General features: G+C 44.2%; 1 protein-coding gene across 3 annotated transcripts in view; it reads right to left on the minus strand.

Annotated features, from left to right (window-relative positions):
* The window catches only part of HHAT (hedgehog acyltransferase), a 147245-nt gene extending 131083 nt beyond the window's left edge, over positions 1-16162 (minus strand). For all 3 annotated transcript variants that reach the window (XM_033144836.1, XM_033144835.1, XM_033144834.1), the window contains exons 1-4: positions 16017-16162; positions 6383-6450; positions 2939-3052; positions 881-1075 (exon numbers count right to left, since the gene is read on the minus strand). In XM_033144836.1, the coding sequence (XP_033000727.1) occupies positions 881-1075; positions 2939-3052; positions 6383-6450; positions 16017-16125 (486 nt within the window). In that variant the 5' untranslated portion in view covers positions 16126-16162. The remainder of the gene's footprint in view (positions 1-880; positions 1076-2938; positions 3053-6382; positions 6451-16016) is intronic.
* Between the last annotated feature and the right edge of the window lie 349 nt (positions 16163-16511).

Raw genomic sequence — 16511 nt, forward strand, 5'->3', positions numbered from 1 at the left:
GAAAAGTCTACTAACAGAGCTAATATGTGAACCATAAAAAAACAAGGTTTGGAAGCCAACAAACCATGGCTTCAAACTGTGATTTGTTGGCACTAAGCAAATCATAGTTAAGCCATTAGGGAGAATTCAGACATTAGAGTTTGTCTGTCCAGGGTGGAGTCCATCCCTAGCATGAGTTACTGTTCTAGACATAAGCCAAACCCTCTCCACACTGCTATAAAATCCCTCAAAGAAGTCCTGCTCTTTTTGCAGATAGCAGCAGCTTGGTCTTTTTCAGTCATAAATTTATTGTTCTGTTTGTTGCACTAGTTCCTCTGCTGGTTGTTTGGGACGCTGATTTTTGTTTTACTGGATGCTGTTTTCAGTCATTTTTGAAATCTCCAAGAGATTTTATGGGCAGCAGCATAAAAATCTGAATAAATAACAGCAACAATGCTGATAACACTTCTTCCTACAAACACACCTGATGCAGAGAAACAGGAGGACTGCACAGAACAACAGCAGAGGCAAAACCAGAACAGTACATCATGCAGAGAGACAGTGGCTAACCTCCTTTGAGGATGGGTACTTGGGGATAGTTCGCCCTAGCACACATGTTGGAAATTCCTGAAGTGAGAGGGGTAACTATTCTTTACACCTTAAGCTTCCTTATAAAAGAAGATTCCTCAAAATGCACATTTTCAGAACCAAATTGAAAAGTGGCTATTTCAACAATAAAGTGCTTGGTATGAATGAAACTGCGGGAGGCAGTGGAGGATAGGGGTGCCTGGCGTGCTCTGGTCCACGGGATCACGAAGAGTAGGACACGACTGAACAACAAATGAATGAATTTAAACAAATAAATCACAGTATTTTTTATTTTAAAAACAACAACAGTTACCTTTATTTCTTCCAGGGCAGACACGTGCAAAGTTGACAACAGAAGCAATGAGCCCAGCCACATCAGAAAGGGGTTCTTAAATTGAGCCACTCCGTACGAGAAAGTTACATGTAGAAAAATCACTGCCAAACCATTGGTACCAAGCAGAAACCAACAGGCTGCCATGCCATACACCATCAGAAACCAGGGTTTGTACTAAAAAGACAGGGAGGACAATAATGAACGAAAACACTCGCTTTCGGTTCAGTGCATGACTCAAGACTCGGCGCCGGATGCAACTCAGTTTTGCATCAGTTTGTACAAGGGATAGGAGTACAATGTAGATTTGGAACCAACCCATTAGTCACACTTAGGTTGCAGTGCCTGGAAAAATGTCAGCGCCTGCCTCTATTACAAAAACACAGTGTCGACCTGTAGCATGTAACAGAGACATCTGTGGAAAGTGTGCGATATTTAATTTCAAGCTACAACCACTCCCCCTCAAATATTTAAAATAGGAAGAATTCTTGAAGGAATAATTGAAAATAAAAGTGGCTCACTTCTAACGAATCCCATGCTGAGCAGTGTTGCAGGCTCTCTGTTCTATAATATTATTATTAAAACTAGAGGAGAGAGAGGGGAAGAAGCCACTGAACTGTGGCACTAAAACAGGTGAGCAAAGGGAATCTATGCATTTCTACAAGGTCTAGGGAAGAAATGGGTTCATGTGGCCCGAGGGGGAACTAATTTCCCCACCTACATAAATAAGAGAGCTTTTCTTCTTCTTCTTTTCATTGCCTTTGCAAATGTGGTTGTTTCTGAAAGACTAAGGGCTTCCTCTTCTTTTTCGGTTAATCTTTCAAACATGCATCCAATAAAGATATATTTATGCCTCTTGTCTGCTTAGATTTTGAAGCCCTTACAAAAAATCGGCGGTTGTAGAGGATAGTTTTCTTCGCAGTTGGAATTGCTTCAGTGGTTCTTTCTTAGCTTCAAAGAGTGGCTAAGAAACAAGCAGACACCTAGACAGGCCTCTTGATTACTTCCAAAGAACAGCTGAAACACACTGAATATTATCTGAAATGCTGTTCCCCTCCGCTGGGTCACACGATGTCCCTCGGCTCTACTTGGAGCAGCACATTATGTGCAGCTCTTAACCATGTCTTTCTACTAAGCTGTGATTTCTTGTTATTTATTTTTTAATACACACACACACCATTTCACTTTTCAGAGTGTGTGGCTGATGTAGCACTTGCTAACCACCCCATCGCCACCATGCTTTGTTCTAGACCAGGCATAGGCAGACTTGGCCTTCCAGATGTTTTGGGACTACAACTCCCATCATCCCTGACCACTCGTCCTGTTAGCTAGGGATGATTGGAGTTGTAGTCCCAAAACATCTGGAGGGCTGAGTTTGCCTCTGTTGCCTGTTCTAGACCCTTCACACATTAGCCATGAGAAATGGGAGAGACCCATGCAGAAGTGGGGCAGCTGGGTACACTTACCCCATGCCTCGGAGGGCTAAATTGGTGGAGGCAACCCACTAGGGACCAGCAGCATTTTCGTTTGAGTTTATAACTTTATTCTAACAAGGCTCCCATCCCGAACGTCAGACAAACTCTACCCAGGACTGGAAAAGGCACCACATATTTAAAGGGTACTACAGCTGTGCCACCGATCCAGCCTCCGATGCTGAGTGAAGCTCTGTACCCCCAGAGGTCACGGGTGATCTCGTTGAGCAGGCACATATCCCACCTTTTAGGGTTGTTACCAGGATTGAATGACACTTTGTGCTACCTGCGGGAAGGGAGCTCACAAAGGCAACAAAACGTGTCTAAGCAACTAGTACTGTAAAACTAGAGCTTTCTTATTCTTCTACTTTTCTTTCTGTTTTGTGGGATGACGGTTTTGCTGGGAGAGTATGCAATGAATTTTAACAATTGTTGTGTAGATATTTGTGTAAAGGCACGGTCCTCACAATAAACTGATATGTTGTTATTCTTCTTAGAGATAATGTAGATATATTTGTTGATCCAAAGCCATTTCCAAATTAGAGCAAGTCAGCTCAAAGTCGCCTACCTTCTCCATGTAAAGGCTGGACAGCTGTGATACCGTGAGGTGACCGAAAAGGAGCCACAGGATATATCCTTTACCCCATTCCATCCAAAAATTCCATTCAAAATCCATGGGATCCTAGGCATAAATTGAATCCATCATAAGATGGGTTTAAAGCATGAGAAGACTGGAAGTACATGAACACTGCTTACATTTCGATTTAGGTCACAAACCAGGAGAAACCATGGCTGAAGTAGTTCTGCGCAGGTATCCAACTTAACACATGAGGGATTTTTCTATCACTGCCTATTGAGTTGTAACTCATTATTTTTAAATTGTAAGCCACCTTTGAGTGCATTGGAAGAAAGACAGTATATAAAATTAAGTACGATACGAGTGTGGTGGAGTCTCCTTCTTTGGAGGTCTTTAAGCGGAGGCTTGACAGCCATCTGTCAGGAATGCTTTGATGGTGTTTCCTGCTTGGCAGGGGGTTGGACTGGATGGCCCTTGTGGTTTCTTCCAACTCTATGATTCTATGAGTCTCCCTGCTCGCTCTCTCTCTCTCTCTCTCTCTCTCTCTCTCTCTCTTCCTCCCCTGGCAATGTATCCATCACAATCTGTATGGCCACATTCACTTTCTGAAGATATTCCCAGGACGCCTGCCAAGAACAATGCCATCCTTTGCACAATGTTGATCAAAAGGAATTTCCAAATTAGAACAGAAAGCAGACGGCAGTCACTGTCTGGGTGTCTGTATGAATTCATACCGTTAAAAGCGTGGCACAGTTTTCAAGAAGGTGCTGAAGGAATTTTTCCTCACCCTTTGCTTTAGATTGAAGCCTATGAAACGACCGCAAAATCTTTAGTGCCGACAAAGCGGCCGTATAACATTTCGCTGTCTGCGGTGTGTGTGGCTAAATTAATACGTTATGCACCATATCCCTCTCTTACAAATATATATATTTGTATATATTTGTAGGCATACTTACACACACCGTTATATATAGGGGCATATACACATATGCACACATCCATATAAATTAACGCAGTAATATGCTAAGGGATTTGGGTGTCATAGTAGCAATGATGCCTTCAGGATTGGCTGGCTAAGCTGCCCATCATGAGGGTGGGAAGACTAGGTAGCCACAAAGGTCGCAGGCAGTGCTTTTTCCCTTAAAAAAAAATGTTTAGGGGTACTCTCACTTTCCTACTCATATTGAAATACTGCTCCTCAATGAGGCCAAACTTAGATTCACAAAATATTTAGGGGTGTGCGTACCCCTGCGTACACCCCCCCCCAAAAGCACTGGTCGTAGGCTTAGCTGCTCTGCTGCTAAGGTTCGTTGCTTGCAATTTGCTGAGCTACTCTAATCCTTAAGAATCTCTATCGCCAACTGCTAAGCTACTCAGAAGCTAGGCAGGGCAGGCACTGTTGCCGAAGCATGAGGAACAGACCAAGTCTAGGGAAAGAGCAAGCGGGGGATGAGTCAGCAGCTAGGCATGGGAAGCAAGGAAGCCTAGGAAGAGACACTGGGGGGGTCGGATGGGGCAGAGAGAGAGAATGGTCCCAAAAAAATGATAGGAAGAATAGAAGGCCGGTCTGAAATGGGAAGGGATACTGGATGGTCAGGGAGGCCATCCAGTTGATGGGGAGATTGGTGGGGCTCACCTGACCTCCTGCTACCTGTGCCACTTTTTCATACTGGGAGTAAGATGGGGAGGCGAGGCAGCACCAAAGTCAGTGCAGTGGAAGCACCGGAGTAGTTCTGCTGCTATGTTTGGCCTTACCCCTCCCTCTGCACCTCCCAGTAAGCAGCAGGGATGAGGAACGAAGCTCGCATATTGATTTAAAGGAAGCGGTATGGGGAGGGACCATGTCTCAGTGGCAGAGAACGAACACACAGAGGTCCCAGATTCAATCCCTGGCATCTCCTAGTAGAGCTTCCTGTATGAAACCCTGGTGATATGCTGCCAGTTAGAGTAGGCAATACTGACCTAGATGGACCATAGCATAAAGGTGACTTCCATGTTTTCAAATCAGCCAAATCTTTGGACTAACTGAAATGCCACCAGTTCCTACGATTATTTATGAACAGAGATGGCATATACCGGTAAGAGGCAAGTAAAAGAAGCCAACTAGTTAAAGCATTCCCTCTCTGAGCGTACTGTCACAGCTCTTTACATTTCCAGGTGCAACAGACCCAGGATAGATGGATATCTCATTAGAATAGGCTTACAAAATACGTAATCAGGCCAGTCCCATCCCTTATTGCTATTCCTGCAGAAGTTGAGAAGGAATACAGTCAACAGCAGCAATATATTGCAGCAGCCTTCCACAACCTGGTGCCCTCCAGATGTTTTGGACTACGACTCCCATCAGCTCCAGCTAGCAAGGCCAATGGTCAGGGATTCTGGGAGTTGTAGTCCAACAAAATCTGGAGGGCACCAACTTGCCAAAGCCTGCATTAAGGCTGGAGATGGGTCAGACCCTTTGTGAAACACTGTTTTGTTTGAGGAGGAATTTCCAGATTTGCTACAAACTTCATCAGAGGTAAACTCTAGAGATAACCAAACCCCCATCCCCACAGATTTTCATTATAAAATACAGACAACACAGCAATCCAATCTTATGCATGTTTACTCAGAAGAACGCTTCACTGAATTCAATGGCAAGTCTGCGTAAAACTGCAGACTAATTCCCTTTTGTCTCCTCTTAAAATTCTGCAGATGTTTCAGCTCTAGAAAAAAGCTACCCAAATTTGTTTCACGTTTTTGCTTTAGACTGAACATAGGTGGCATAACTAGTTAAGGCGAATTGTCAACAATATCTTCATCCTCATGCCAAAAGCTTTGGGTAGGCTGGCCTAAACAATAAGGTTTCTTGTTATAGCAGGCATCAAAAACAGCACAACAAAGATAGTGATTGTATATACTGAATAATAGTAATAATGATTGTATATACTGAATAATGCTGTGTGGTTTTTAACTGTTGAATTTTTAGTGTTTGTTCCACTAAACATGAAAAAGGGGAGAGGAAATCTTGTTGTTGCTTTTCCTAATAGTTTTATTTAGCTCATACGATGACAGTAGTAACAGGTGCTTGCGACACTTACTCCTGAAAGACGAGTGAGCAAGCAAATCTGAATTTGTTTGCACACTAAAGTCCACACAGCTGCACAGATCAGATCTGCAAAGTTTAATACAGCACTTAGTTCAATTTCTCCGCCAAGCAACACAGGCCATATTAATTGGCAAACCCAACCGTGCCAACGTGACAAGCCATATGGCACAGGATAGCATTGCGGCTCCATCACAATTTGTGCCAAACTGTTCCTTCTTCATCCAGAGTGCAATTTAACACACCAGTCATCAAAGCCAATTACAGTTCACTGAAAGGCAATTCAAAATGCTTATTCCCATGCTTATTCAAATTAAAAGTAATATCTCAGCAATATTCATTGGCCTTACCTTTCTAAATCCTCCAAACAGTGAATCAGTTTCCAGCTCAAATTCTCTATCAAGTTCCTCTTCATACTCTGCCAGGAATAACAGATCATTAAATAAGAAGTTATTATCAGGAGGTAACAGAAGTTGGTTGTTTCTTATAAACAGCTCAACATGTACATCAGTTTCTGTTACACAACAACTGCAACCTAACCCAAATTATTAAACATGAAATCCCACTAAGCCTAGTGGGGCTTGTTTCCAAGTAAGCATGTGTCCTTTCCTAGCAAAAAAAAACCAAAACCCAAAGAAAGACATGGCTGACTTAGGAGGGCAAAAATCCAGCAAGCAGTTTTGGAATAGAATGAAAGAAATGGACTGGGTTTCATCAGGGCCTGAAGGTGAGAAGTTAAGAGCAGGTCTTTCAGGACCATGGACAGCATAGGACTCATTTCAATGAATGCATCTTCCCATCTGAGTCAAGTGCTCCTTGAAACTGTCTACTCAGGCTCCACCCCTTTGCTGAGAATTGTGGAGCCTTAAAGGAGTAGCCTTTTGGAGTAGAATCTAGCACGTTCCAGGAATTCATGCAAGGCACCTGCACTCAAAGGATGCAGCCTTTGATCCAGTCTCAGGGGGTCTCAGGATCAGTGGTGGTGTTCAGGCCCAATAGCCTGCTCCTCAGACAGCTACCCTGGCACCTCAGGTTCTGTGTCATCGCTGGGTTCCAGGAGCACGGCAACATGCTTAGGCTGAAAAGAGAGCTATTGTTGGAGATTCATTCCTGTGTCTACAGTCATGGGATTCTTATCTATCACATGATGGTGTATGTTTTCAGTCCACAGAATGGGAAGTGACTGAGACAGGATGTTTGTGTTACTGTGTTCTGTGAAGTGGGACTGTTGTCCTTTGTTTTCTCTTTTTGCTGTCTGATGCTAGAGATAGAGGCAGCCATGTTGCAGTGCTCCGTATGTGTTTATATGTAAATAAAGGTAGATTAGCCAAAATGCTGAGTTCTGTTACGCAACTGCGCAAACTCTGCGGATCCATAAGCATGCTGATGTTTATTGGCATCAGTTGCTGTGATGTTCGGGCAGAAGAAAGCTTTTGAAGCTCCCGAACAATCACCCAGGAGGGAGGGAACATGCCAGTTGGGCATGTGTCTCTGCCAGGGTACTACTCATGTATAGGAAATCCTAACAGTTATTACAGATTGGGTTTCTATGTCAGGGGTGGCCAGCTGTCAGATTCAGTCATCACCAGCAACTCCATCTTAGTCACCCACAGCCGTACCAAATTTTAAAGCAAGATGTGGTGTAGAAAAGCCTTGTGTTGACTTTCCTAGAGGTGAGGATGGGCACAACATTTCATATCCCTGCCACAACCAGACGACTTCCACTTGCTGAAATACTTAGTGCTATTTAAAAGAGACAAGAAGTCAAAATGCTAACAGGCCAATGATGCCAAGCCTTCATTCTATAGACATTTTCCCTTACTAAATAGTGAAAAGGTGCAAAATGAAACCAATATCTTTCACCAGAAGTGGCCACTCACTATGTGACCATTAGACTCAGAAAGGAGTAACAATCAGTTTGATCAGGGCTTAAAATTCATTGCACATCTTTTAAAAATAAACATCACAGAAAACACATGTTTAAAAGCATTGAAGTAAGTGGTTCCTTTCTAACGATGCATGTCTATTTTGGTTTATTGCATTATCACTTAAATTTACACATAAAAGCCAGAATAATTAGATTTTCGTAATATTCAGCAGTATTCATATTCCATCCTACGGCAGACCAACACGGCTACCTACCTGTAACTGTAGCCAATGTTCAGGATGGCCTACAGCATACTAGCAATAACCAAAAAGGCATGTGAGTGCTGTGCTAGACAGTCACTGCCTTTAATTTCACAGAATGTGTAACAGTGACCTACTGAATTGATCAGACAGCTTATTCACAGGAAAAGTGAGAAATATAGGCACAAAGGAACCTCAATAATAAATACGAGTGGTAGGTAGCAGTTAAGCAATAGTTGAGAGTTCAGTCTGTAAGGTTATCAAAAGCAGAATTCCCTTCCAACTTTTCCACCCACAGGCTTTCCAATTAATTTTCTCTCTCCCTTGCATACCCAGCAACTTCTGTTACAGCTCCACATCCATTTCCTGGGCTTCCTTCACAGCTTGCTGGTGTTTCAAATAAATCCAAATTTAACCTGAATTTAATCAGTCGATTAATTAATCTGTTAAAAGCCAGATCTGCTAACAATTAACAACAGCCTTAAGGTGTGTGTGTGTGTGTGTGTCTGTGTGTGTCTGTGTGTTGGTATTGCCCTTGCACAGCTACTGGCCACTCAGAGCAAAATTTTCAACATGTATAATCCACTGAATATCAAATTTATTCTTGCCCACAATTTGTCCCCAACAAAAGCCTGTCAAGTCCTATTCTGGAATCACACTGAAGAGAGACTGCCTCAGAGGTTCAAACAGTTAACTTTGCTTAGCTGAAGGGAGAAGAAAAAAGCTCTTCGAGTGAGGAGCCAAACGCTTGATTTATCACCTTTGCTTTTCTGAGGGGGATTCTTAATTTCTACCTGAAGAAATTCATCTCTCAACAGAATGAGTTTTTGCTCTCACTTTGTGACACCCAAGATAAATCTCAAGGGAAAGCGTCATCTTCTCTGAGGGATTTTTGCTTCTCCTTTTTCCTTTTTCCCCCTGGTCAACCTGCAGACCCTCTTAATCCGGCAGCACTGACCTTGCAGAGAGCAACCCAAAAAATGTAGACTAAGAAGTATTTTACTCAATAGACGCAGCACTTTAATGAGTTACTTTGGAGATTATTTAATGGCACGTGGGGCTTTATCCCTGGCTGCCTGATTAAAAGGCGCTTCTGCTGTGTACAGATAGGGCAGCACAGGCAGGAATCAAAGGTTTAAAAAAGGAGTGAGGAACCTCTGGGGCTCCAGATATTGCTGAACTACAACTCCCATCCCCTAGCGCTAATGTGAACATGTCCATAATTCACTTTCAAAGCACCATTTCTCCAACATTATGCTGTAAACTGCTAGGGACAGAACAGCCTGCGAATGAGTGGCAGAAATGATCGTGCACAAATGCCTGCTGAGAAAGATGGTGCCATGATTGAATGGTAAAACAGACATAGATAACTGTATCGACCATTTGTGGGCAGAAGGCGGGGGGGCGGGAAACAAACTCACAATCAGCGTCATTTGGAGTCCCCAGGTCCATCCTCAGCCTATGGGACACTTAGGGCAGGCAAAAGAAAGAAATATCAGGGAAATATCAGGCAGATTAGCCATTCTTCTCCCAACTCCTTCTGAGGTTCAAAGCGGATATTAACAACAACAACAACAACAACAACAACAACATGATGTGTTTACCACCCTATACCCACAGGTCTCAGGGTGGTTCACAAGATAAAATCACAATATAAGAATGTAAAATACACAATAAAAACAAAAACAAGAAGAACCCAACTATCCCGCACCCTCCTTGGAATCTCCTGTTCTCACTCAGTTTTTTGATCAGGATAACCAGCAAATGTCTGCTCACACTGCCCTTCAAATAAAATGATGATGATGATGATGATGATGATGGTGTGTGCTTTATCCCATCTTATTTTGCATCCCCTGCATAACATTTTCTTCCTGCTTTACTCTGGCAGACTCTACTGCATGCTCATCCACTTAAATATGGCTATCTGCTGATTCTAAACCTGCCTATTAAGTACAGTTATCAAGTCTGCTGCTCAAGATTGCCCTACAGCAGACACACTCTTCAACCCTCTACCTGGCCTATCCATCCTGCAAATGCCCAATCAGCACCCTCCAAACTCTGGGACCAAAGTGACAAAATGCTGCCATAGCTCTGGAGGCTAGGGAGGACTTGGATCAGCCAAGGGAGGATGTGGCAGTGACCGAACAAGAGCCTGAACAGGAGGGTGCAGTCTTGCCATCTAGAAAAAGGTGCCACTTTTGCAGATGGGAGCAGCAGATCGACGTGGCAACACAGAGCACACATTTGCAATCCCATCATTCCTGCAAGGTGAGCAAGTGTCATGAGTGAACATGCAACACCTTGTCTTTAAAAGCTCAGCGGGTGCGGCAGGGAAGCCTGTTGGGACATCTTCCTTACTTCTATCCAGTTCCGATCTTACCCTGCTCATCAACCATGACTTGTGAGCCCTGCATCTACTGCTGAGTCTGTACCATTACATACTTTACTTCCAAGTAAGAATCTCTCTCCTCATGTGCCGGGCAGAAACCTTGACACAATGAATGATTTTTATATAAGCATGTACCCTAAGCAAACCTTGCTTTATTTTTATAGTCATTTTTTCTGTATATAAAGATAGAATGCAGCACTGAAAAAATGAGTGCAAAAGTTGATGAATCTATGTCTGCTTGCCCTTATCACAACATGCAAGGTAGGGATTGCATTTGCCAACATTTTCAAAGACTGTTTTGCTATCTCCCCCTAGTGGGGGAAAAATAAGCATGGCAATTTACTTCGAGTTAAAAGTAAAAATGTTTTGCCACAAACAAAGGTTACGTATTCTTTTTATATATACGTTAAAATATCCAAGGCACATCTGAATTAAGCCATCAAACTGCCAGATTCAGAAAGCTCAACAAGGAAGAGGAACACTTAATATATTGAGCATATACAGTGGTACCTCGGGTTACGAACTTAATTCGTTCTGGAGGTCCGTTCTTAACCTGAAACTGTTCTTAACCTGAGGTACCACTTTAGCTAATGGGCCTCCCACTGCCGCCGCACCACCGCCGCACAATTTCTGTTCTCATCCTGAAGCAAAGTTATTAACCTGAGGTGCTATTTCTGGGTTAGCGGAGTCTGCAACCTGAAGCGTCTGTAACCTGAAGCATCTGTAACCCGAGGTACCACTGTACATGAATGATTCACATGTGGAATGCTCATATTTAATGAGCATGTTGCAAGGGGAGAGGTTCACTCCTGCACCACACAAAGAGGATGTCTGGACAAGAGAATAGCATTATCCAACCCACAGAAACGGATAGGAACGGAGGTACAGTATATGTGTTTATGGAACAGCAGCAGCTATGCACTGCTAGCCTCACTGGAAATAAAAGGGGAATTACCGTATTTTTCGCTCCATAGGGCGCCCGGACCATAGGGCACACCTTGTTTTTAGAGGAGGAAACAAGAAAAAAAATATTTTTCTGGTTTTCCTCCTCTAAAAGCCCTGGGTTTTTTTGAGGATCAGCTAAACATTTTGCAGCTTTTTTTGCAAAGGGAAAAGCCCTGTTTTTTTGAGGATCAGCTAAAAGTTTTGCAGCTTTTTTGCAAAGGGAAAAGCCCTGTTTTTTGAGGATCAGCTAAAAGTTTTGCAGCTTTTTTTGGAAAGGGGAAAAAGCAAAGCTCCTTTTGCAAAGGGGGAAAAGCAAAGAGGAAAAGCCCCGTTTTTAGGGGGTTCAACTCACATTTTGATTTCTGCAGCTTCTGAAGGAAAGGGAGCCTTTTCTACAGTTTCCAGTCAGATAATCTAATCAGCCAGTCACATGTCGCTGGGGAAACAAGCAACCACCCACCCTCTGCAGCACATTCAACAATGGAGGCCTGGGCAAGAGGGCAGGGCTGAAAGGGAGCTGGGACTCTTATCTCTCTCCCGATCTCTTGCTGATCAGCTGCTGAGCGGGGTCTTTTCAACACCCCCTTTTCTCTTTGTAAAATAAAAAGCACGATCCTCTTTTGGCCCCTGGGCAATTCAGCTCCAGGGACCACATTTGCTCCATAAGACACACAGATATTTCCCCTTACTTTTTAGGAGGAAAAAAGTCATAGCTGTAAAGTTTCAGATTTGAAAATAAGGGATCAGCAGTCTCACCTATCCCGGGGACAGTCACATGTCAGTGGTGGGCGGAGCCAGAAGCAAAAGTGGGTGGAGCAGCAATGTAAACTCCAAGCGGGCTCTGGCTCGGAGCGGAGCAAAGAGGAGGGCAGCCAGCAAAGAGGAGGGCAGCCATGTGTTCCGCGCAATGGAGCCCCATCGTCTTCTTGTCTGATCCCATCAAAACAGGACAGGAAGCAGCAGCTGCTCAAAGGCAGCCAGGCTCTGCCTGCCAGCTAACCCTATTGGCCGGCTGAGGGGCTCAGTGGCAACGGATAGGGGCTGATGCAGGGGGAGGAATACACCCCCCTGTAAGCACGGGAAAGAGCTCCCACTTGCTTTGAGGACTGAGGCTTTTCTCTCCAAGTAGGCGAGGTCTTCCCACCCAATCCCTGGCCAGCAGGGGAGGAGCTGCTTCCATTAAAAACGGGAAATTTAAGGGAAATAAAAAATAAGGGAGAGCAGCGGGAAACTGCTTAAAATAAGGGAGAATCCCGGGGAAAACGGGATACTTGACAGCCCTGAAAAAAGTGCATCTTATTGAGCGAAAAAGACGGTATGTTGTTAGTGACTTGCTCCCAATAATGGGAACTGCCTTTAAATAGAGAGCAGTCACCCAACAGAGCTCTTCGTTGGCATCCACCTGTCTCGAGAGACAATGGAGTGCGCCTCCGGGGGTGAAGTCAAACTACTGCATTAGCAGCACCAAAGTGACCTCCCCAGGATGCAAGTCTAGGCAGTGTGATTGGGCTGCCCCAGACAAGACCACCACCCTCCGTCAGCCTCACTGATGTGGTCCAAAGGAAAGCAGAGCGCTACATTTTGACACCAGCTTGGCTGCAGGAGTTGCCGGAAGTAAGCGCCATCCAACTGTCTTAGGGACTCTACTCCCAATTTGTGTAGGGTTTTACTCCTTAGACTTTTCTTCTCCCGAAGATGTCCCACAAGGCAGTGGAGGTTTAGGATCAGAGTTTTCCTTCTCCTTCCCAAATTGACAAGCCCCGTCTGCCACTCACTTCCCTCCACACCACATGCAGAAACTGCATTCTTGACCATTGGACCCACTATGGGTCTCGTCCGCTCAATCTGCCAGAGCCTGTCTTCTGATGCAGGGGAAGTCCCTAACTCACTAAGGGTTTGAGGCCCATCGGCTACCCTCACCTGGTTTAGCCGGTCAGGTGAAGCTGTTTCGCAGGGTGTGGCCAATATTGCATGTTGACAGCTTCTAGGAGCCACCCACAATTCAGAATGGACAACACGCAAAAAGGCCTGTGACACACTTGAGAACCATGGACACAGCAGCAAGACATGTTCAACAGGAACAGAAACACCACAGGACAAACACCTGTGTCTTCCCCCTAAGTAAATACTGATGGGTAGGAACTCCACACCCAACTGATAAATTGAGGCAGCAAAGCATCATTTCTTCCGTTCTTAAGCAACATATCCCATTGAGAGGGAGAGAAGGTCCACACCTCCAATAAAAAGTGCTATCAAAGGATTCTCCGACAAGTGTGACTTTCAACAGGTATGCATTTTAATGCTATGAGAGAATAAGGAAAAACTGGTGTACTTGTGCCAGAAGCATGAGGAGGAGAAAGGACTTGTTGGTTGCATTAATTTCAAAAATGCTACCAATTGCAGCAGTCCATTACTGCCACAGCCATTCCGCAAGTTTTCTTAACATAATGCAATAGCCAAATTCAAAAGCTGTGTTGCCCTTGGGAAAGATGCCAAGCAACACTGAGCGCAACTGCTGTTATTGCACTCAGCAACACTCTTGTTCTGCAGCTGCCAGCGCAGCAGCTATTGTTATACCTTTGCAACGTCAGCTCTCAAAATTATTGTGCTGAATTATGTTCAATATCACCCCAAAGCACCAATTCTGCTTTGAAGACTATTCTTATAATATATTTATAGAAACCTAACATTCAACAGATATTAGCAAGGTGGGTTCTATGCTCAAGGTGTAAACATTAACACAGAGAAAGCACATACACCGACCGTGCAACTGAGGCACGCGGAGTACACAAGACCAACCTTTTCACCGTGTGTGCAATTTACCAGTAGAATTCACTGACACACAATGAGTATACCGGTAACTGTGGATAACTGTGCTGAAGCAAGGGCTGCAAAATTAATGGGAAACCAGACATCAAACTGGAAATTGACAAAAACAGAAATGATCAACAAAGACTGGGGCAGCCTACTAGTGTCACGTGCTGTTAAATACTCTTGCTGAAGTAGCAGGAACAGACAACTTCCTCAGAAAATGGAAATAGCTACACACCCATCAGAAACTCATCACTCTGAGTTTCTACTAATCCAATCGCTTTACAGCTAGGAGACCCCCCCAACCTCAGAAGCACAAGCTGATATCAATGTGGCCCCTAAGGAATGGCCTTCATCTTTTACTTCTTCCTTAGATGGCTCCCTCCTTCCTCCAGACTTTCACTTTCCATTAAAGGAGTTATCATCCTGAGAGTGGGGTGCATCCCCAAATCCCTCAATACACAGAACTCTCTGAAACTCTTAGCTTCTGCAAGTAAGCTACCTTGGCCAGAAGGTGTTCAACATGCCTGTCTGCTTAACTATTTACCTGAGCCCTTGTGAAAATACAGTGGTACCTTGGTTCTCAAACTAAATCAATTCCAAAACCATTTGAAAACCAAGGTGCAGCTTTCAATTGGCTGCAAGAGCTTCCTGCAGCCACGTGGAAGCCACGTCGGATGTTCTGCGTCCGAAAAGCGTTTGCAAACCGGAACACTTACTTCCAGGTTTGCGGCATTCGGGAGCCAAAATGTATGAGTACCAAAGCGTTCAAGAACCAAGGTACGATTGTACAAATCAACCAAGTGGTAAAGTATGTGATAAAGGTAAAGGTAAAGGGACCCCTGACAATTAGGTCCAGTCGTGGACGACTCTGGGATTGCAGCACTCATCTTGCTTTATTGGCCGAGGGAGCCGGCGTACAGTTTCCGGGTCATGTGGCCAGCATGACTAAGCTGCTTCTGGCGAACCAGAGCAGCGCACGGAAACGCTGTTTACCTTCCTGCCGGAGCAGTACCTATTTATCTACTTGCGCTTTGAGGTGCTTTCAAACTACTAGGTTGGCAGGAGCGGGAGCGAGCAACGGGCACTCACCCTGTCATGGGAATTCGAACCGCCGACCTTCTGATCGGCAAGCCCTAGGCTTTGGGGTTTACCCACGGACTTAACCAGACCAGAAGCTCTACACAGTGGCATATTACGATCCAAGTAAACAGTTTCGTACAAAATGTTAATGCCACTTCTCAAGGGTTAAGCAAATGAATTTAAGTCACAAACATCCAGAGCTCTCCATCATGCAAGAAAAATACTCTTGTTAGGAAAATGAAAACAAATTTCCATTGTTACCCGTTTGAAAACACATTAGTAGGCCAACCTTCAGTTTTGCGTCATCTTTTCCTATTACAAAGTAAATGTCAACTGACTGCTTCTAGTGGTCCCTGACTAGCTGGAGTACAAACCTTGAATTACACTTTCATTAAAAAGAGATGCACAGCTTGTGTACCTTCCACCTGGCTCGGCTGCCGCTCTTGGCTCACACAAAGGAAGGGTACCTGCAAGCTCCGGGCAAAAAGCCTTTGTAGGAGGCCCTGCTGGGAGCTGTTACAAAGTACTCCATTAAGACATACTATTTAAGTCAATACACTGTGAACTACAAAAGCAAAAAATAATAATAATAAGCACCTAACGAGAATGAGTCTGAAATAGAGCCTTACCTCGAGAGGCTTGGAAGACTTCATAAAAGGAATAAAAATGAAAGCCAAAGGAAAGGAACAAGTAAAGAGACAGCTCCCATCCCGGCAGCAGTCCTAATTGTAATGGCATTTTTCAGGATTCCCGAAACCTAGGAGGACAACATCCTGGTAGATAGCGCCTGCAAAACAAGAAGATAATTTTATGGGGGGGGGGGGTTAACTAGATCCAGAGGAGTCTCCAGGAAAGGGCAGAACAACAGTTCTATATGGAAGATAATATTCATCCGAACTGTCAATCATAAGCAATGGTGACTGCATTATTATAGAAGTTCAGTCCAGTGAAGAAGAAGAAGAAGAAGAAGAAGAAGAAGAAGAAGAAGAAGAGGAGGAGGAGTTTGGATTTGATATCCCGCTTTTCACTACCCAAAGGAGTCTCAAAGCGGCTAACATTCTCCTTTCCCTTCCTCCCCCACAACAAACACTCTGTGAGGTGAGTGGGGCTGAGAGACTTCAGAG

This window comes from Lacerta agilis, chromosome 3 (genome assembly GCF_009819535.1).
Source record: "Lacerta agilis isolate rLacAgi1 chromosome 3, rLacAgi1.pri, whole genome shotgun sequence".
NCBI classification, from domain to species: domain Eukaryota; kingdom Metazoa; phylum Chordata; class Lepidosauria; order Squamata; family Lacertidae; genus Lacerta; species Lacerta agilis.